Source organism: Gouania willdenowi, chromosome 21 (genome assembly GCF_900634775.1).
Source record: "Gouania willdenowi chromosome 21, fGouWil2.1, whole genome shotgun sequence".
Taxonomy (NCBI): domain Eukaryota; kingdom Metazoa; phylum Chordata; class Actinopteri; order Blenniiformes; family Gobiesocidae; genus Gouania; species Gouania willdenowi.
The window spans coordinates 12,188,309-12,211,739 of NC_041064.1; the positions used below are offsets into that span (position 1 = coordinate 12,188,309).

General features: G+C 37.8%; 2 protein-coding genes across 3 annotated transcripts; one reads left to right on the top strand and one right to left on the bottom strand.

Annotated features, from left to right (window-relative positions):
• Positions 1–896: 896 nt before the first annotated feature.
• Positions 897–13,266, top strand: galnt3 (UDP-N-acetyl-alpha-D-galactosamine:polypeptide N-acetylgalactosaminyltransferase 3 (GalNAc-T3)). Of its 2 annotated transcripts, none has more exons than XM_028436840.1 (12): positions 897–969; positions 1,360–1,595; positions 2,613–3,152; positions 4,059–4,231; positions 5,213–5,362; positions 5,546–5,780; positions 5,869–5,986; positions 6,089–6,289; positions 9,130–9,261; positions 9,485–9,586; positions 9,673–9,825; positions 12,256–13,266. In XM_028436840.1, exons 3-12 carry the CDS (start codon positions 2,656–2,658, stop codon positions 12,367–12,369), a joined length of 1,875 nt encoding a protein of 624 aa, XP_028292641.1. In that variant the 5' UTR covers positions 897–969; positions 1,360–1,595; positions 2,613–2,655; the 3' UTR covers positions 12,370–13,266. The 2 variants fall into 2 exon arrangements, with proteins under 2 accessions (XP_028292641.1, XP_028292640.1); XM_028436839.1 differs by having other exon boundaries at positions 899–969; positions 1,360–1,591.
• A 6,153-nt stretch (positions 13,267–19,419) lies between these two features.
• LOC114455114 (cysteine/serine-rich nuclear protein 3-like) lies at positions 19,420–23,214 on the bottom strand. Its single transcript, XM_028436151.1, has 5 exons — positions 23,010–23,214; positions 22,579–22,729; positions 21,080–21,339; positions 20,651–20,944; positions 19,420–19,938 (listed from the first exon to the last, which is right to left on the bottom strand). The coding sequence occupies exons 1-5, from the start codon at positions 23,052–23,054 to the stop codon at positions 19,420–19,422; spliced, it is 1,269 nt and encodes a 422-aa protein (XP_028291952.1). The 5' UTR covers positions 23,055–23,214.
• Positions 23,215–23,431: the final 217 nt, after the last annotated feature.

Genomic DNA, 23,431 nt, shown 5'->3' on the forward strand with positions numbered 1-23,431 from the left:
ACCAGTTGTAACATTTTGGGTTTTATTACATAAATGTATATATATATATATATATATAAACAACTTGGGTCTTGTTATATTTCAGGTTGTTGTTGTTACATATCGAGCTCTAACAGGTCTTATTAATATTATTTTCTATACATATATATAGGAGTGTTGAAAAAAATTGATTTGGCCATATATCGCGATATTACGTCAAGCGATTTGAGGATTGATTCAAAATGCATCCATATTGATTATTTATTTTTTAATGCACAGCTGGTCAACATGTTGGGCATCCTACACAGGCATGTCGACCAGCTTGTGTTTATAAAAAAAAAATCAAAAAAGAAAGTACTAACTGATATGGATTTTTATATCTTGATAAGCGTATTAAGATGACTTTGATGTTAATTGCGCTATACAAATTGAATTGAATTGGGGAAAAAATGAATTAACTTTCTGCATTTATTTGTTGAAACTATGTCTTATTAAAAAAAAAAAAAAAAGAAATAATTGCCTTATACTTTAATATCGGGATACGAATCATATCGCCAGATGCCAGGCGATACACACGTTAAAGTCAAATAAAAACATTAAAGGTAATGTTTTTAAAAATCAAATGAAAACAGTTATTTTTCAAACTGCTATTTATCGTTCCAAAAGTATTGCCGCGTATCGTTATGTGAGCCCAGTATTGTATATCGTCCCACCTCTAATATTTACAGCTATACACACACACATGACTGAAATTAATAGTGGGAGACACACACGACTGAGAGTTTTAATAGACACAATAACGTGTGTGTGTGTGTGGTGGGACACACACACACACACACAGATGGAAGGATTCAGTGGTAGTCAGAGGTACAGACTTCAAACTGGTCACCAGAGCGGACTCCTGAGTCCTGACCCCCCCCCAGAGCATCTTTATCAACACCATCCCTACAGAAAAGTCTCACATACTCCAGTCCAATGCTGCCTGCTGTGGTGAGTATCACTTTGGTACTTTTATGTCCACTGTGTGTAAACCCTGCTCACTGCGGTGTTTCAACGTGTATTTGAACTGGTTTTAGGGGCACAGCTTTCCATCTCGCCCCAGTGTGCAGGATGTGGTCCTCAGAGACCGGATTGGATGCAGTGAACTGTATCGCGTTCCTGTGTTATTTGTAACCCAGCAACTGTCCCAATGAATGACCAGTAGAACAAATCCCATTAACGGGACCATGACTTAAAAACTCAGCAACTGTGCAGACCGTCCCCAGTGTTCCCTCAGCCGGCTGCACTTAGGAGACTTACCGCAAATGGAGGAGAAACCGTGAGTTGATCTCCTGTTAGTTTGGCTTCAAGCGTGGGTTTGTGCTTTGACCTTCTGCGCAGGCGCAGTGGCGCGTCACCCTGCTGTACCTGAGACTAGCACACCTGGATCCAACGAGACGGAAGTCCAGCGAAGGGTCCAAAGCCTCAGTCCCTCCCTCTGAACTTCTGTCCCGGTTCCAGGGTTCGACTGAAGCTTCCTGGGGTTTCTGATCCACAGGATGCTTTTCTCTCAACTTTCTCAGAACATTTTGAAGGATTATTTCAAGCTCAGGTCGTAACGCAGCGACTCATGGTAGGTGAGCACTTTTCTGACCTGATCGTTGATCTTTTATTTACACTAATACTCGACAACAAGCTTGTTTTTGTGCCACACCAGGAACAATAATCTCATTCTCATTTCACATCATATAATGCCTGTTTATGGCTTAGTAACCATGGATGACAGAAGCTCTCCTTGTTGTAACTAAATTATTAGCTTAAATTTATTTTCGGCAAAATCTTTTTTTTTTAATTATTTTTTAGACCAGTTTGAATACATTGGGAGGCCAGATTTGGTCCTCAAGCCTTGAGTTTGACACTATTATTTACACCACAAGTTGGTCTAGTTTCTTTTACAGTTTTAGAGTCTAGTCAAGCAGAATTCTCTACACTTTTAGTGTAAAATATATATGTTTTAGGTCTCTGGAGGACTTATTCCACTTAAAGTATTTTACTTTTATTATTCAACTGATATTCATATTTAAACATCCTACAACTTATTTTTTGCTCATTTATCATCATTTTAGCCACTGATTGGACAATAAATAGTCTTTAAGTCTTTAGCATGTTCATATCAGGGTTTTTTGTTTTTGTTTTTTTTTTAAATAATTTGATTTAAAGTTTTAGTCATTTGTCATCCTTTGTTTGCATGTATTAATCGTGTTACAAAGGGGTAGAAAATGTCCAATACATTTCCATGGGGTGTTTAGTTTGGACATTTTTGGAATTATAACATAAAAAGTTAAATTATCATGGGAATTATTTTTTGTAATTGTAAAGCTTTAGTTCCCGTTGAGATTTAACATAAATTCTGCACCCATTTGCAACTACTGTATATATGTTAATTTAGTTATAGTCTGGAAAAAAAGTATAGTAGACAAACTGCTTTTTTTTTTCCAGTGACTTTATTAACAGTTTGAAACATTAAATTCCAATATTTTGTACTGTTTTTGTATTGTATGATGCAATTTTGTTGAATTCTGACATTCTTAGCTGAATACACTGTAATCTATGCTAAATTTTTTACGTAATGAAAACATTCTTGTACATCACAGTTGGATCTAGGCACAAGTCCAACCTGCTTTGCATTCAAGAAGAATGACAGCTCTTCGGCGACTTCTCCGAAGACGTCTGCACCCGTTTAAGCTGGTGGTAGCGGTCCTCGTCTTCGTCACGTTTCTGTTCTTCATACAATGGGAAGTGGGGAGTCAGACTCAACCAGAGGACCCCTGGCTGAAGGAAGGGGCGGTGAAGCGGGACACTATGCTGGATATGGTGATGGGAGCCGTCAACAATTTCAGGGAAGCCATGCCAAAGCTGCAGATCAGAGCTCCTGTACGCCAGCAGGACCAGGGGGGTGCCACTTCCTGTTTAGCTGGTCACTACACGGACGCTGAGCTCAGGCCGGCCCTGGAGAGACCCCCACAGAACCCTCTGGCTCCTGGAGCTGCTGGGAAAGCTTTCCTCACACACGCACTGAACGCAGAGGCCCAGAAGGAGAAGGAGAGAGGGGAAGAGAAACACTGCTTCAACCTGTACGCAAGTGACCGCATCTCCTTAAGCAGAGACCTGGGGCCAGATACAAGACCCCCAGAGTACGTCACTAGTTTTTACAGCCTTGTAAATGTGGTCAGGTAACCTCATTCCTTGAGCAAAACCAATATGAGAATTTTTAGGCCAGATACAGACTTTTTGGGGGTTTTAAAAAGCTGATACCTAATGTATCTGCCAATAACTGATTTATTAGTTGATATATGAAATAAGAACCTTAATATACACACCATACATATATATATTAGATCAGTAGTTCTCAAACGTTTTTGGGCTGAAGTACCCCCTTTGTCCAACACCAACATTTAGCTAAGAATGCAATAAAAAACAACTATAGAGTAGAGCTGCACAATTAATCGAATTTTAATCGTGATCACGATTTTGGTTGAAACAATCAAATAAATCTGATCGTCTGCAATATTTACATTTAAATTACGGGCTCTTCACTCAGTAATAATGTATTTATTTCTTATTTTTAGTACAATTGTTATTTAAAGCTTCATTTTGCACTGTAAACTCATTTTGGCCATTGTGCAGCCCTACTATAGAGCATAGCGCTGCTACTAATTTCTCATATTTTCAATGCACATCTAGTCCTAATGTTAGTCGTCGCTGCAGAAAGCCTGACAAACACCGTAGTTGAAAATCAAAGTAGCATCAGTACACACCACATGCACAAAGGCAGTCTGTGTAGTCCATCCTGTCTGAGTAAATTGTAATGTGTGGGCTGTCACACACGCAGTGTCATGGCTAAAATGCCCCCCCACACACACACACACACACACACACACACACACACACACACACACACACACACACACACACACACACACACACACACACACACACACAGGGGACAGGCTATAGATGTAATGAGCACTCTGTTGTGTCACTCAGGATTCCTCCAGGATAGTCACATCTTTGTGCCCTCTCTCCCCTCCACGCTGCAGATGCATTGAGCAGACCTACAAGCGCTGCCCCCCACTGCCCACCACCAGTGTGATTATAGTGTTTCACAATGAGGCTTGGAGCACTCTGCTGAGGACGGTGTACAGTGTTCTCCACACATCTCCTGCCATTCTGCTGAAGGAGATCATCCTGGTAGATGACGCCAGCGTTGATGGTAAAACTCAATGAGGCTCTTCACACTGGGCTCTACTGGTTTCAGGGGTTCGGTTTCAGGCTGCGTGCTGGGTGGGCAGGTCTTTGTGTGCAAAGAGGAACTCTCTGCTCTTTCCTCAATAAGTGGGTTCCAGCGGGAAGAAAAGGAGCTGCTTGTGAATGCTTTGCTCAGCTGTGACTGAGAAATGAGTCACTGTTGTAAAACGTTCAGGACAGGAAGCAGAAACCTGTAAAAGAACAGCAGTTTTAGAGAATCCAGGTCATCTCCAACTCACTTTATTATTAGTAGTCCATTAATTTATTAATATTATGCCATTACTTTATTAATATTAGTCATTACTAATGACTCATTTTCATGATTGAAAAGGAGCAGTAAGAAGAATAAAATTCTTATTACTAGTACTAGTTAAGGTCATTCAATTAGTTTGTTAATATTAGTCCATTCTTTTTTATTAATATTAGGTCATTACTTTATTAATAGTGATTAGTTTATTAATAATAGTACATTAGATTTTTATTAGTTTATTACTATTAGCCCATGTTTATTATGATAGTTTGCTAATACTATTCCATTTGTTTATTAATATTAATAAAAAATAAATATGAATCCATTAGTTTATCATTAGTCCATTAGTGTACTGTTAGTCAATTTATTTATGATTAGCTTATTAATAATAGTTAATTAGTTTATTATTAGACATTTTGTGTATTATTGTTATTAGACCATTAGTTTATTCATGTATTATTAGTCATTTTAATTATTATTATTTTTACTCCAATAGTTTATTATGATCAAATAAATAAATATAATAAAATACAGTAAAAAAAAAAAAAAAAAAAATATATATATATATATATAAATAAAATCAAGGTCTGTGTGTAAAATGGAAATAAAATGTACAACTTCTGCTATTATCTGTGAAGGTTTTTCATGTTTACATAATATTAAATCTTTTTTTGATTTCACTTCTTTGCCTGACAGAGGTGTTGAAGGATGATCTGGACGAATATTTAAAGCTGCTGAGTATTGTGCGAGTGGTTCGCCAGCGTGAGAGGAAAGGACTCATCACAGCTCGGCTCCTGGGGGCCTCCGTGGCCACTGGGGACACGCTCACCTTTCTGGACGCCCACTGTCAGTGTGAAACCCAGACGTCCTCACCTACAGCTAGTTCAGCACATAAACATTGTTGCCACACCTTTTTTTTTTTAGCCACCAGCATTCATATAAAAGCTTAGTGACAGACTTGTATTTACATTCCTGAGCTATGACATCATTTCTTATCGTCATCCCGTGTCTCTGTGCTTGTGATTCCAGGTGAATGCTTTCATGGGTGGCTAGAGCCTCTGCTGGTGAGATTAGCAGAGAACTCTACAGTGGTCGTGAGTCCTGATATAACGACTATTGATCTCAACACTTTTGAGTTCATGAAACCGTCTCCTTATGGTCAGAATCACAATCGGGGGAACTTTGACTGGGGTCTCTCATTTGGCTGGGAGAGCCTTCCCAGCTATGAGAAACAAAGAAGAAAAGATGAAACGTATCCTATAAAGTAAGCAAATACTATGGTTGGATAGTTCTCCTTTCAATTTCCTAGTGTAGGTTTCACAAACCTAAAATCATTTACAATTTTTCTACAGGACACCAACATTTGCTGGTGGACTTTTTTCCATTTCTAAAGACTATTTCTACCATATTGGAAGCTATGACGATGAAATGGAAATCTGGGGTGGTGAGAATATTGAAATGTCTTTCAGGGTAAGTCAACACTGCACTGTTCTTGTTCTTGTTTTGTTGCTGTACAGTACTTTGTCCTTTTGAAATGACATCCTTGTTCTAATGTTTCCCATTGCCGTGCAGGTGTGGCAGTGTGGCGGACAGCTGGAGATCATCCCTTGTTCCATTGTGGGGCATGTGTTCCGCACTAAAAGCCCCCACAGCTTTCCCAAAGGGACACAGGTGATCGCACGCAACCAGGTACGGTTGGCCGAGGTCTGGATGGACGACTACAAGGAGATCTTCTACCGCCGCAACCAGCAAGCGTCGCAGATCGCTCAAGATGTATGTACTGGTACTGCTTTCAAATATTCCACTTTTACTCATACCTCCCCTGGCTTTATCTAAGTGTTTTTATGGCCTCTCATTACACTGCTGATCATCAGACAAGTCTGAGCAAATCCAGTTCCTGTCTGTAAATTGCATGCAACTATTAAGTGTTATTCTGCCTGTCTTAGCATAATCTGCAGAAATAGTATCACCAATAACATTTTTGTTTGAAGGATCTTCATTGAAACTATTTTCAAACATAGGATAGCTAGACTAGATCAGCTGTTATTTGTTGAAAGCTGTTAAACAACAGTTAAAAAATGTGGCCTAGAGGAAGTGAGCTCTGGTTAATGACACAGTGTGGAGACTTTTCCCATCACGGGGGCCCAAAGGTGCCATAAACGCCTCCCTCAGGGCTGCACCTCACTGACCAGCTGACCTCCAGTGATAGGAGCAGTGTTCTCATGTTAACCAAGGCTCCCATTGTTGGAGTTAAGGTGCTAACAGATGCTTTCAGATGCTGTTTGAAAGGAGCAGTGATCACAAGATTGTCTCTACATCTTTTTTTGTGTCCATTTACATTCAGACACATAATTAAGATTTGACTAAAATTGTGTTAAGTGGCTAAAGAGAAGGTGGGGAAACTCAATGGACAATTAATCACAGAATCTAACATCTTAACCCTTCTTTTATCAAATAATATAAATAAATAATAGTTGGCTTTATTTCTTGCTTTATATTTCATGACTTATCCTAATTTTCTGGGTACAATTGACTGAGCCAAACACACATTGCACACATTGGTCTTCCTCTGGGGTCAATTTGACCCCTAGCTGTTTTAGTTGTGTAAAAGTTGTCCGTCTGTCTGTGACCTTACACCCCCCACACACTATTCTCATGACAACTTTCCCACACAATGGGCACGAATGTGTGTGTATCTGTGTGTCCCTCAATATGGTTCACTCTGTGAGAGTCAAGAATGTGCACCCCACATTGTGGTCATTAATGTTGTCAGTCAATTTGAGAAGATTTGGGTGAAAACTATTCACGATAAATTAATTTTCATTTAAAGGTTTGTCCTGATGGTGGCGCTAGAGAACAGGTCATGGTTTTCATTATCAAGTAGTTATTTTATGCATTCAACAATTAAACAAAAAGTGTCTGACACAAAACCATTTCTGAAAATGATTTTCTTGATACAAATATCTATGGGGTCAGATTGACACCAAGGGTAAAACATGCTATTGAGTAATACTGAAGGATAATAGGAGGACAGTCTAAATGACCACAAATCTAACCCTAAGTTAAAGTCATATTAATAATACCATAGCAGGACTTTAAACATCTTTAGCTTAAATTTACTAAAAGCTATTGATGCTCTTTAACAGACAAATACCTGTGAAAATGACCTCCTTGGTGGAGGTATTAAAGCTTTTATATACAGTATGATATAAGTTATTACACTCGAAAATAGGTCTGGGCGATAAGGACCAAAAATCATATCTATATTTTTTCTCAAAATGGCGACACACGATATAAATGTCGAGTGTCTTACTTTAGTCCTATTGCATCCTGGGATACCGGGTGGACCATCGTTTCCATTGACGCCCTATGGGTGCAGGAGCACAGATACTGTCACAAGTTTTTTTTTTTTTTTTTTTTTTTCCTCCATGCAGTCTTTAAAAAGTAAATAATGTGTTATTGTGCTCTTGGCCAGTCATAATCTGCTTCACACAATATGTTGAAAATTACATGAATGTGGACCTGAGGTACTCACCGGTAGTCCTGGATTTCCTGGAAATCCTGGAAGACCAGGAGGACCCTAAAAAAACATCAAGCATGTGAGGTTTGGCGATATACAATATACATTTCAATATTTTTTAAATCAATAAAGTCTTACCAAAAAGACAATTTACTGATGTCAAATACATGTGGATGTGGTGATGTGTTTATACAAGTTGGATCTGATCCCATCATCAGACAGTGGAAAATACAACACTGCCAATAGAACTAACAACAGCTGGATTACCCTTGATGTAGAGACAAAACAAGGTGACATTGTCGATGAAAAGGGAAGAATCTTCCAAACACCTTCGAAAGAGGAACTATTCTTGAACTGGAGGAATGCTAACAACGTCTGGCAGGGAACAAGGCCAACAAAAACAAAGATAGAGGACAACACTGACTACAGATGAGAATACACAAAAAAGAAGAAATCAAGAATGTTTTGACCAGAGAGACATGTAAACCCATGTAAATCTGCGATGGTAAAACAGGGGACGGGACCCGGATAAGCAAACTGCTTCTCTCGTCTCCTTTTTCGGCATGTACAAAAAATGTAAAAAAAAAAAAAAAAAAAAAAAGTGAATGTAACCATGTCGGAAATAAACTGAATAAATAAAAAAAAAAAAAAACAAATGCCTCAGGGGCACATTTATTAACAAACTGCACAATATGTAACACTTTTGGCTTTTTCTCCTATAAGGGACAGCACGTGTGAGTGAGTTCTGTAGTGTGGCTTGTTTAGGGCTAGGTCTGCGTTGGGATGCACTCAGCAAATCCTCTAATTGTGCATTTCATTGTTTTCTGAGAAGTAGTGAAAGCAGTGACTCCTAAAATGAGTATTTTAATACAAAAAAGCTATAAAATATAGCCAAAATAGAAATGTTGATAAATATCTTGAATCTCAATCTTTTTCCCAGCCCTACTTGAAAACAATTTGTCATTATCTTCAAACAGGCGATGAACTTGGTTTTCTGTCTTTGATGGTCAAAGAAAACGTGAACATGTAACTGTGGAGAACCTGCTGTGACTGACTGGTAAAACGTGCTGTTTTTTTGTCTGTTTGAACCAAGAGGTCTTTTGGAGACATCTCCAAACGCATGGACCTGCGCTCACGACTGCAGTGCAGGAGCTTCTCGTGGTATTTGAAGAACGTGTATCCGGAGGTCTTCTTGCCAGATCTCAACCCTCTCCGCTTTGGCTCAGTAAGAACCTCACACTCCAACGCTTTTCCTGTCTCCAAACCTTGCAGCTCAAGTCCTGCCACCGCGGGTTTCCTTACGTTTGATCTCCAGGGGGAACTGAGCGGTTCCAATTCAGCAGCAGTGAAAGCACCCCAGAGGCTGAAGATGTTTGAACAGCTTGCAGCGAGTGTTGGTTTTTCATTTTGTTTCCTTTGACCGCAATCCCTTTCCTTTTGCTCTGTAGGTAAAAAATGTGGGCAAGGACTCATGTCTGGATGCTGGGGAGAACAATGAAGGTGGGAAACAGCTGATCATGTACCCGTGTCATGGCCTCGGAGGAAACCAGGTCTGGCAGAATAAAAGTGACCTCAATCTCTTTTCTTTCTTTTTTTTCCACACATTTGAAACTGCTGTATGTCTTTCCTGTCGTAGTATTTTGAGTACTCGACACATCATGAGATCAGGCACAACATACAGAAGGAGCTGTGTTTGCATGGGACCGAGGCGGCTGTGAAGCTGGAGGAGTGCCAGTATAAAGGCAGGAGTACGTTTGTAGGAGCCGAGCAGAAATGGGAGCTGAAAGATGTGAGTTTTGTTTCTACACCACCAGGGTTGGGGTCGATTCTAATTGATTTCTTTGTGTAATTTATTTATTTGACAGGGACAATGCAATTCAACATAGATACAAAAGTTTGCAGCTGATATGATGCACATAGAGTATATACTAGGGGACTGTAGAAAAATGATGACTGAAAAAGATTCCTTTATTTTTTTGGGGGGAAAAACTATAAAAATCTATACTGTTTTCCTTTTATTTTTCATTGTCAAAAGAATCCCTTGATAAACTATTCAAAACAATGTAATTTAACTAAAAATAAATCTTGAATGAAATAAATAAAGGAATAATACAAATGAAGAAGAAGCCTATTAATTCAAATTCTAGTTCTATAGTAAACAATGCAAAACTGCATTATAGTTCCTTTTCTTTTTAAAAGTGCAACTGAAAATGTATTTTGTGCCTTAACAATTGGACTTAAAAAAAAGCAAAAAGTCATTTCACCATATTTAGGTCAGATATTTGTTTTGACCAGCAGAGGGCGCTGGTAACCCAGTGGTCGGTTGGCATGCAGATATCTTGCAATGAAGAAGAGATGCTATGCTAGCAGACAGCGCTAATAGAAAAATGTGACTTACAGATATTCACGTAATATTACAGATATTTTTTCCGTGCTAAAGGGGTAAGGAATCATTTATGAACATGTTTAAAAGTAGAAGGCGGCCAGAAAGAAAGTATTAGCAGATTCCGCCCGCCGCCAACGCTTCTGCTGGTTAAAAAAAGTACTGCGATTCAATTTTCACAGTATCGATGTGAATCGTGATACCTATGTATGATTTTTAACTGCCTTACGATTAATCATTACATCCTTAGTATATACTGTAGCTAATGCTAGTTTACAACTCTGCCTACACTACAGTGAAATACAGTCAGAACAATAAATCTTACCCACCCACACCACAAAGATTATGAAAACTAGGGGTGTCCCAATCCGATATTGATATCAGATATCAGTCCGATACCAGCCAGAAAACGAATATTGGATTTTATCGGACTGCATCTAAAATTTCCGATGTAAGCGCTCCGATAAGTTTTTGTTGTTTTTGTTCCCGCCCTCAGTTGTTCCCACCATATACTGACAGTAAAAAATAACTGAAATGAACTTGAATTGCTGACTATTGTTCTCTGTTTGAGTAACATCACTTGATCAAGCCTTTTCTAACATTCCACACTACAAAATAAGTAATGAAAGTATGAATGATTTGTGCTGATATCGCATTGGATCGATATCGGTATCGGTCAACAATCAAGGCTGCAATATTGGTATCGTATTGGAAGTGAAAAAGTTGTATCGGGACATCTCTAATAAAAACATTTGCATATACACAGCTATTTACAAATGGGTACAATTTTGATTTTGTAATTGCGTAATTGAAAATTAAATACAATTGTGTTATCATTGTAATTTTAAAAAATATGTTGCTGTCGTAATCCTAATGAAATTGTAATTGAGTTCAGATAATTGACTTTGTAATTGTAATTGCCATGAAAATTATATGTGTCAATTATAATTTAACTCAAAACTGGAGAACCATGTTACAGTTCTATATACAGTTCTACACATACAGTACGCAGTTAACAATTATTAAAAATATGTTTCATATGAAGCTTTCCCACATTTTATCATTAAAAAATATTAAAATCTATATATTCATTGATTAGGAAACCTAACAATGTAATCAATAGACAGGAAAGAAATTAGATGATAAATAGATATTTGTTTTTAGTGTATTTTACAGCTGATTTAGATAAGAGATGCTAACACAAGAGGAAGGATAACAATTATTTAGGTTATTTCAGACTCTTTTTTTGTGATTAATTGGAATGGAGCTTTAGTAATTATTACTATTTGTTCCCATCAGGATTTTTTTCTTTTTCTTCTTTAACCGCTAATTTACTTGGATTTGTGAGGACTTTCCCAGGGGTGCAATTTTATGAATATTGGCAGGACGGTATAGTTTGGTTAAAAGATTTTTTGATGCAATTTCAGGACTTGTTGGCGCCACCTAGAGTTTGTAACTTTTCATTGGTTTGAACTACCTGTAGCTGGATGGTATTCAGTGCATATATGCAGTGGACTGTGACTAGCAAAAATGTAATTTGGACCTATAACCTAAATTCAACAGGAAGTCTGCAATTTTGAATTTAGCGGGCTAAATTTAGCACTTTTTCTCAATTTTTGGACAAACCACACCTTCTTTAATTGAGAATGTAATTGTAATTGGAAAAGAATGCTAGTAACTGCAATCGTAATTGAACATGGGTAATTGAAAACGTAATTGTAACTGAAAAATGGAATTGACCCCAACCCTGTACACCATATGCAGAGATGTGCAATCGGGAAAGTTTTTGTTGTTTCTTGATAAAAACTTTAAAAACCTTTCCCTCTCTTTCAATAGAACATGTTGGTCTACATTCCAGGATTTAATCTGTGTCTGAGCGCTCAACACGAGCATCCGTCTCTGGCTCTGTGCAGCCCCACAGACAGGTACCAACACTGGTCCTTCCTCTGATTGGACAAACACCTTCATGGATCTACTGTATGGAAACAGGGGAGGCATGGACGCTGTACTGAGTTTTTAATTTATTGTATCGTGAGGAAGAACTGAACTTCTGCTGCTGCTGAAAGGTGTTTGAAAAAAAGCACACAAATGCATTCATGTATTCATCATCAGTGATGATCCACTGTTTTGACAAGTGCCTCTTTAGTGTTACTTTATGTTTCCATTCCTATACTACGCTGCCTAGTGATCTCAAGCAAAAACAATTATATAAGAAATATCAACAAACGTATTTATTTTACCATGGAAAACGATCAATCCTTATGTCTTAGACCAAAGAAGCAGACGGTAAAAACTTTATGTTCAATGGCCTGTTTTTTCTTCCCCATCAGTGCCTTGGAGGGGTTTTTTTTCTGGTTGAGGGTGTTATGGTGTTGGGAGGATTTGTTTTGACAATTTTGTACATCTTCACAGCAGGATTAAATATGGTCTTTGTTTTTGTAAAATACAAAAGCAACAGGACTGAGTATTATTTTGGGTTTTTATATCATATCAGAGTAAGGAAAAGCCCTTTGGATATTACACCATATCTGCTCTATTCTCTAATGCATGCAGTAAAGATAGACTTATTTTTTTCTTTTCTTTTCTTGCTCTGTTTTCTAATATTTAAAAGTTTTATATTTTTTGTTTACATGTTTTTTTAAACTCTTTGTCAGTCTTCCTGAAATCATTCAAAGCAGGAGGTATTTTTGAATTTCTGGTGCAGGCGCTAGTATTTAGTTTGTTGAGTATATTATGTGCATTACTTTGTGAAGAGCAGATTGAATGTGCATGGAGAACGTTTTGTGTTGTCAGAGTGCCTTAGTGTTTCAAATGTTATTTTGAGCTCAATAAATGCAGTTTGTCATATTGTGTGTCCTTTTTTGTCCTCCAGAGGGAGCTTTACTCTAAAAGACAGTGAAGATCAACACATGGGAAACTTTTATCACAGCAGGGGTCACAAAAATGTAAGATCCTCGGGCCACATTATCCACTTACTTCATATCAGCATTTAGAATTTTGACCAATCTAAGCATTAATACATTAAACAAAGGGTTTGTGTGTGTGTTTTTTTTTTTATGTTTTTGTTTAAACTAGTACAGTGAAGTATGTATTCATATAGTGGGCGCTTAAGTAGAGTTGTTAATTATTATGGGCAAATGAGTATGTGTTTGAAGGTTGGATGTAAAAAAAAGGTGTAAATACTCTGTAGTGGTCTAAAGGGGTATAAGTTGCAGGTGCAAAGTAAAATAGCGTGTGCGATTTCCCTGGTTTAATTCTATGGGACATGCAGATGATAAATTGATGAATAAAGTTTGCACCAATGTTCGCAGGACTTTAAGCAAATGGACAATGAATGCCATCCCCTGTCCTTAGACCCTCCTTCGGCAAGGTAAAAAAAAAAGTGGGAAAATTAATTACACACAAGCATGTCATGTACATCCATGGTGCGCATTAGGTTATAAACACGTGGTGTAAATATCAGCGTTTATAATGCTGTGTTTGTGGAGGAATTAACATGTTTTCGCTGTTCGCTTTGTGCACAGCCGCTGCCATTGCCCAGCAATAATTTCCTATTTGAGTTTATTTCGAACCTCCATTGTTGCAACTCTCTCTCTCTAAACGGCTCTGTGTGCATGCGACATGTACATCCAAAGTGCGCGTTAGGTTATAAACACGTGATGAAAATACCAGCGTTTATAATGCTGTTGTAGCGCATTTGGGCAAGGCGGTTGACTACGGCTACAATAGCGGCACCAGAAGAATGTTCTTTAAAGGTCCCATGTCATGCTATTTTTCACCCATCTCCATTTGTTCTAAGAACCCCAAAAACACAGTATTTGAGGTTTATATTCCCAAACTCGCCTATTTCCCAGAGTTTTAACCCGCTGCTTTATAAACACGAGACAGAGCGTGGGGGCTGGGCGTTCATTGGTACATACATAGACTGTAGAAAATACATACATAACACAGCGCGAGGGACGCTGAAATGCTCACCTTTGTGGGCGTGTCTGTTTACATGTCAATCACGACAGAGAGATTCCTGGAGGCGTGGCTTCTCCAGCTCAGTGCCGCGTCAAATTCGTCATCAAAGTGGGAACACGTCGTCAAATTGGAGCGAGGTGTTTGGGCTCACCCTGCAGTAAGAAAGGAGCAAATCACCATCTAACTAACGATTGAGAGAATAAAGCCCATATAGCACTTTTATGATGTTTAAAACACAGAACAGTTGATTTAGCGTAACATGGGCCCTTTAAAGGAGCTTGGATTGTGAATGAATACATCAGGCAGTAGTGCAGTTTGAGTGTGAGTATTAACAGAAATATTTACAAAAAGAACAACTATTACAAACAATACACTATTCCAAAGACAAAAATATGGATTACCCACAATAACCCAAATGCTCAGTTCAGTTCAAGCCTTCAGTTCCTGTCCTTATAATCCAAAGAAAGGTTTGTCCACAGCGGTAGGTGACTAGAGGTGTCCCGATCCAATATTGATATCGGATAATGGTCCGATATCAGCGAGAAAACGAATATCAGATTTCATCGGACTGCATCTAAAATCTTTGATATTAATATCGGATCAGGACACCCCATAGAATACTGTAGATAATGTGTTGAAGATTAAAATTTATGTAACCAATTGGATAATAATAAATGGGTCAGTTTTTCTCATCTCTACTGTTGCTGACTATTGTTCTTTGTTTGAGTAACATCACTTGATCAAGCCTTTTCTAACATTCCACACTACAAAATAAGTCATAAAAGTATGTATGATTCGTGCCAATATTGAAGGCTGCAATATCAATATCGTATCGGAAGTGAAAAAGTTGTATTGAGACATCTCTATAGGTGACAGACTTTGTCCTACCAGTTCGTTGATGTAGCTCACCATAGTGGTTGAGATGTATGAATCAAAATCAATTAGAAGAAACTCCAAAGTTAGTACAAAAAAAAAAAACTGACCTAAAAGGCCAAAAATACACATAAGTATTGCATTTGAAATAACCAAGTCAGTATTAAAGATAAAATCAATGTATGCATAAACATACATGCTAAATACAAATACATTAAGTAATTAATTAATTGTCATTAATAAATCAAAATTACAATAGTAACCAAGACACCATAACCTAGCACCCCAGTATCATGTTAATATTCACAGTCAGAATCAAAGTTAAAGTCAAAGCACACCTTTTGAATATCAAACTACTCAAGCAGAATAAGACTCAAGTGTTTAAATAATTGCCCAATATTCATTCATTCAAAACGCAGCTGCGTTCACATCAATATGTCAATGATGACCAAACTCCATAGCCATTGTAGCGCATATCAGAAAAGTAACAAAACTGCTCAAAACAAAAATAACGCTCCAAACACCATAAGTGAGTAAGTAAGTTAAAGTATTTTCTACAATTCGGCTGTCTTTTTTTTTTAACAAAAATCATTGTTTACCTTTGGACCGAGTGGTCAGAGCTTAGCTTCCATGCGCGGCCCCACAGGCAATACGCAGAGTTTTCCAAATAGAGTATTGAACGGGTTGAGTTCAATAATGCAACAGCATTTATATGGTTTAAAGAATCGAAAACTTGTCAGCAAAAGACTCACCAGTGGCTGACGGTTTCAAATGATCTATTCAGAGAGCTCTAGTCAAATGTTTGAGACGCTGACGATAGCATACCACAGGAGGAAATGAACTCCTTGACCGTGATTTAAAGGAAGTTTGGGGTCACAGGAATCATTTTAAATAACCATGAAATATTAACTTAAATAACTTTTTGCAGCACAAAAATGTTTTTAATGTTGGCCTTTTCCTTTAAACCTGCAAAGACACTGCAACACAGTGACGTGACGTCCTAAAACCAGAACCGGAAGTGCCGCGAACGATCAAAATTGAGAGCCGTAATCTCTAAATAAAAAGAAAATAACCGTTTTGCGACACCAAATCAGTCTAAAATAATGCACGCACACACAACAGGTCGAACAGACACCGCGTCGGGGAGAAATTCGCTTTACACATACATACACGTCAGAAGTATGTAGTCGTGGGGGCTTAAGAGGAGTTATCAATTTTGGCCAAATTAGAATGTGTTTGAAGGTTGGATGTACAATAAGGTCTACATACTCTATAGTGTTATATTTGCGGGTGCAAAGTAAAATAGTGTGTGCAATTTCCCTGGTTTAGTTCTATGGGACATGCGCATGATAAATGTTTGTTTGTTTTTTTGGTTTTTTCACGTTTGGTGTATTTTTCTGTAATGTATGTTTTTTGGAGTCAATATGTGTATTTTTGCATCTTTCTGTTGTCTTTGTGCATTTTTTAGTATAGTATAGTATATAGTAAAAGTATAGTTTTTTGTTGCCATTGTAGTGTGATTCTGGAGTCATTTTGTGTATTTTTTTGGTGTAGTTTTGTGCATTTCTGTTGTCATTTTGTGCATTTTTTGTATAAATATTTAGTTTTGTGTATTCTAAGTTATTTTCATATCTTTGTTCTCGTTTGGTGTATTTTTCTGTCATGTAAAATCAATAATATTTTGGAGTCATTTTGTATTATACAATATGTGCATTTCTGTTGTCGTTTTGTGTACTTTTTGTAGAAATATTGTTTAGTTTTTTGTTTGATTTTACTCGTTTAGTATATTTTTATTATAAATACCTTATGTGTGGTGAGGCCGTGTTTTGCGTGTGTGTGTGTGTGACTCGCTACCTGTCCTCCTGGTTGCCGTGTGGGACTCTTTGCATCTCCTCCGTAGGTTCTCTCTCACACGCGGCTGTGCATGCACATACTCTGTCACAGGTTGTTGAAATGCATGTCTCTCACGCCCAAACATGAGACTTGAGGGGGGGGGAATTTGACCTGGAAGTACCATGAAAATTAAACGTTTTGCAACACCAAATAATTCCAAAATAATGGATGCATTGCATACCATGGGGCCATGTAGAAGTTAAAAAAGTTTCAGGTGGAACAGACACTGCAATACTGACCTTCTTTTGTGGACTGGAGGAGGGTCTTCTTCTCCTGATTATTAGAGGTTGTAAAATAAACAGATTGGCATGCTAGCGCCCCCTCACACTGAGGTCAAAAGCTGAATAGGTTTCAAATTTGGGTAAACATGAATGTGCCGTCCACACCCACACACAATTTTTCTTTTCGCATATTTTTCATTCTGTGATTTTGTTGTTTTGCGTTTTTTCAGTCATTTTGTGTTTTTTTCTGTGTGTGCATATTTTTATTTATTTATTGTATTTTTTTCAATTATTTTTTAGATTTGTGTATTATATTTGTGCATACTTTTTATGTTTATATTTTTTGCTTTTGTATATTTTGCTCTTGTTTTGTGTATTTTTCTATATTTTTTATGTATTTTATTATCATATTTGTGTAATATATTTTGTGCATTATATTGTATGTGTATATACACATACATGTATGTTCTTGTTTTGTGTATTTTACTGTAATTTAGATCAGACCAATGACAGCATGTGGTCCCGTGGTTGTGTGTTGTAAATGTTTGTATTCATGTCTTTTAGTACTGTGAGGAGTTAATACAATTTAGTTCAGTCGCTTTGGTGTTTAGTTCAACCTCCACTACATTTAGTCATTTGTGTACATCATAGTAGCAATTTCTCCTTCCTGCAAATGCTTTTGGACATGTATCAGCTGCTTTAATACAATTATCTGCTGTTTTATAACATTATTGTTTGCTTATGTTATGTCCATCAAAATGAACTATACTTATGGATGTTGAATTGTCGTTCCCAATAAAAACTAATAGTCTTCATTTCATTACATACACAATTGTTGAACTATTTATCAAAGTCTATCAAGCCAATTTTATACCTTTCTTCATCATTTTTTCTGGAAATGTCTCCAAAATTGAACAATTGCGCTCAGGTGAACTTCAGCTTTCACTCACGAGGAGGTGTGTGAAGTATAGTTGTAACCAATGACAAGCTAGGGGAGGAAAGGGAAGGGGACAAAACAGGGGAAGAGGGAGAAGAGGCTAAATATATTGGCAGATTCTTAATGAAACTCAGGCTACAGTTGTGGACCATGCTGTCAATCACGGCCTCACAATGGCTGAGGCTGGTCAGAGGCTGCAACCAAATGTTGGAAGAACCACTGTGAATTCAATCATTCAAACATTTTGTAGGGAGATCAGGTATGTATAGTATTGGACAGTAATCAAACATCTCATGTTTACTGTGCATTACTGTAATTTTACTCTGCACCACAACCTCGCAGAGGTTTTACCTCACAGCAAGAGGAAGCCATTTTTTCAATGGTGATTGCAAACAATGCAATAAGGTTGAAAGAAATGCAAAGCGCTGTCATAGAGGATAACAATGTATTTGGCAATATTGAATCCTTGTCAAATGCAACAAATGACAAAGTGCTCAAAATGAATGAAATGTGCATGAAACAATTGTACAAAGTGCCATTTGAATGAAATAGTGAAAGAGTGAAGGAGATCTGTCAATAGTATGTATAGGTAAAACGTGTCTTCTATGTATACTCTAGTTTTATGTTACACAGGAAAAGTGGTTACATGTCTCTCTCTCTCTCTTGATAAAGCGTGTACTGCAGTGTCACCGAGTCCTGACCATTTTTTGCATTGGAAAACACTGAAAATAATGAAAACATGACAAAGTCATTTAACTAGTTCATAAACGATGGTGTCAAGACTTCTCATTTTGATGACAATGGCAGTTTCATTGACATGAAGACTTGCTTTTGAGGAATGGACTATCCATTTTGAGCAAGTGACATGCTTTGCAGGTTATCCACTAGGTTTTGCAGTTTACACTAATTGTTTTGAGAAATGCACTAAATGCTGCGCAAATGTTAATAGTGATGTGAGAAAAGCAAAGCGACTGAAAAAAACTGTAATACAACGTTGGTGAAAATTAAACAAGTTCTTTCAAAAACAAAATCCATTATTAAACTTTTATTCTTAAAATCATGTAAAAATGAAAACAAAAATGCAGTTGGCTTTATCTACTCTTTAAAAGCCAATCATTGAAAACTGAGTGAGGTGCAGTCTAACATGAAGCTACTTTCCTCCTCATCCTCCTCATCTTCATCCTCATTATTTTCCTCATCTTCCTCCTCATCTTCATCCTCCTCATCTTCCTCCTCATCTTCCTCATTTTCCTCCTCATCTTCATCTTCATACTCATCCTCCTCATCTTCATCCTCATTATCTTCATCTTCTTCCTCATCATCATCCAGCGGCTCCTCCATCTCCTCTGCAGCATGGAGGTGCATGCTGGTCGTCTGTGGAACGGTGTCAGACAGGGAATACTCCAATGTGTGCTGGGACTGGGTGAACAGGTTTGGAGGCCCCAAGTCACTGGTCTCACTGTGGAAACCGTTGGTCGGGGTGGGTTGCAGCTGCTCACGGCTCTTCTCCAGTTCAAGCTTCATGATGGTGTCCAAAAAGTGGTTTTGGGCCTGGTCGTGATTGAAATCTACCCTTCCAGCTGAGTTACTGCAGCCCTCTTTAGTGCAGTCGCACAGAGACGTGTGAGTCACCTAAAGAAGCAAAAATATTCAGCATATAACAATCACACTTAACATCCATTCAGTTTATGTGATCGTTCCTTTAAAACAGGGACGCATTTATGTGTAATATAGAGCAGTTTCTCAAATGGGGGTACGTCATGGCACTACACGGGGTATGAAATATTGGAAAATTTGTCCCACACCAGGCAGGAGATGACTGGAAACAATAAAACTATAGAAATAAATCAATTCAGGAGGCAATAAATACTGTTTCATTCCACTTATTGACAATAGGATTCTTTATAATGTTCATCACTTGTTGATCCCATTAAGTTGTTTTTCATTGTATTCTAAGTAAAATATTGTAGTCAGAGAAAGAGGGTACATGAATTTAAAAACGAAAAAGGAGGTACTTGAGAGAAAAAAATTGAGAACCACTGATTTAGAGGAATCATGTGGAATTGTTTGTGAGAAGTTCTTATCACAATTTGCAATTAAAAATAACTGCATTCATGTGATAAAAACAAAAGAACACTGAAAGTGCCTAAAAATATTGTAGAGTTTCATTAAATTGGTGAATTTCAGTTATCTACAACTAAATTATTTGGTAATTTACACAATAATTCATGTTTTCTGTCATTTTTACTGTCTCCTGCGGACCAAATTGGATGCTCTAAAGGGCCGGATTTGCCTACCCAAAACTTGAGTTTCACACATGCTCTAAAAGTGGAGGAGGACTCACTTGACACGGGATGCCTGCAGCGCTGCACGCACATGTCTCCGGGTAACAGAACAGTCTACAATCACAGCCACAGTGCTGTCTGGACATACGAATGGCCTGCAGTTCACGGTTCTCCTTCATGTCTATCATCACTCCAGACGAGCGCAGCAGCGTGCGCCGCTTTTTGGCGGTCAGCAGTGGCAGGAAGAAGTATTCGTCCACCTCTGTGTTGTCCACATTAATCTCATCATCAGAGATGTCGTCTACTGTGAGCATGTTGGCCTCCTCTGACTCCACTGTACCATTCTTAGTCAACTGAAAACCAGACAAAACATTGTTCAAGTACTCTCTAACTCAATGCAGTAGAGGGCTTTAACCTGCCAGCATGTCTCAACAATATTATTTTTAATTTTTTATAAATCAGACTGTTCATAGAAAGCCAACCTTTACCTTGAGTTTGATTGAGTTGAGTTTTTCTTCCTTCAAATGCTCTCGCAGCATATCTCTGTGGATCCGCTCCTGCTCCAGGGCAAACTCATCCAGTGAGTACTGTCTGATCCAGCTGTGCCTGTCAGACATGCCAAGCGTGCTGCCGCCCTCACTGGGAACACTGGTAAATCCCTGCTGCCGTTCAAAGTAGTAAACAGTCACATTCTCGAATTGCACCTTCCTCGTCCTCCGGCATTTCTCCTTCTTCAGAATGGAGTCAGCTGCAAAGCAAAGGAAGCATTAGGTCACTGTTAATTAAATGTCTCGATTAACTTAAAGCTGTTACCCCCAAAAATGTGTTATTAGATAAAATCATTGTGAGTGCCTCATAAATCAATGAAACATTGTCTACTATAAAAATAAATGGAAAAGGGTAGAAATTGTCTCTTGAAAGTTTGTTTATATTTCGACCCTAAACACACGTTTGTTGACAATTTAATGCGTTGCATTGTGGGATATGGAGTCGCGGAGTATTCTGATATCACGTGGGAATACCAGGAACAAACTCAAACAAAAAAATCCAAGCGATCCCTGTCCTTCTTGTCTGGTGAAGAAAAACAAGAAACCCCACTAAAAATCTGTATGCATCCATTTACAGGACTCCACATCCCACAATGCAATGTGCTAACATATGATTAGATTTTATGGATTGAAATGTAATCAAAACTCATGTGATCATGTGGTCTTATGTATTGATCACATCAAATCTGTCTGTGTGTGTTTACAAACATTTATTCAATCTCATATCAGTTTGATCGATGATAATTGAATCTTTAAAAAATACATAAACTCTTATCCTCTATATATTAGTCGACTATACAGTATCTGTAACAGATTTAATAAACTAAAATCTTAATGTCATTTAGTTTACTAAAACTATAACTGAAATCATAGTCCTGATGACTACATTTGATAACACTTTACTTGTAGTTTTATACATAAGGCTGACATTATGATGTCATTATTTTTACCCTAACCTTAACCCTACCTAACCCCACTAGATCCTCCACCTAACACAAAAAATGCCAACATAGCTCCAAAGGTGTCATAATTTAGTGAACGACAATTAACAACAGCCTTATTCATGCTAATGAGAGATAATGACATCGTAATGTCAGCCTTATTTATCAAACATCAAGTTAAGTGTTACCCTAAATTTGGACTAAAACTACATTGTAGTTTGGTCAACAGACTATACTAACACTAAATCACAATTTGCGGTCTGTTTCACCCGTATCATCTAACGGAGTTATCTGCTTTTGCATTAGGACTCTTTATATAAAAAAATGCAGATTAGAATTTCACCAAACAAGCATTTGTTGCTCACTTAGTTGAAGCAAACTTATTCCACTTATTCCCCTTTTACCATGTATTTTGGATTTGTTTTCCTGAAGAAATCATGACACAGTTCTCTTGCTGTCAATAGTTGACGTTGCCACACTATAGACTCAGACACTCACGGATAAATGGGCCTGAGGTGGACGGGTTGACGCTCTCGCTGAAGGATACCTCATCATCAGACTCCCGCACGGAGGAACACGAGGAGGAGGAGGCTTCCACCTCCTCAAATTTCCTCTTTTGTGTTATACTCACAGCGTTTAGCCTCCGAATCTGAAACCAAGAGAGAGCAGAGGGGCCACACATTATCTAAATATACAGTTTAGGGCCTTCATAATCCTCAGCACACACATTAGCAGCTAAAACAGAAGCAGAACGCTGATAATTACACACTATACATCAGCCTTACAGGAAAGTTAAAATTAAGATTGAGAAGTTGAAAAAAAATAAACTGAAGCAGCTTGTCTTGTAATGCTAGAATAACAATCATTAAACATGGGATGAGATGCTAATTGTCCTTTGTGTCAAAAGATGGCAGTAACATGATATTTACCAATTCAGAATGGCTTGGAGGCTGTCTCTTAAATATGGGAAACATAATCAGTAATGTTCCTTTGAATGAATGAATCAAAATCAAATCAAAATCAGTGGGTGTTTCGGTCTTTTAAACACTAGACACACTCATTAAAGGTGGCCAGCTAAAGGATGATGAAGCCTGAGATTGCGTCCCAAAACTGTTTCCTGCTCTCTCCTGTCTGCTGCTTCTAGCCAGTCACAGTTGGTCTGTGCACTTAGATCCCTTTCTCCCAAGGTAGTGTGTTCTTTTTTACCTCTTCCTTTCATGTTCTGCGCTTTCATGTTTTCCGATGAAGATCTCGTCTTTGATCTCTTCCTTTCCATTGTATATATATATATATATATATATATATATATATATATATATTTATATTTATCCTTATTCTCTATCTATCCTTT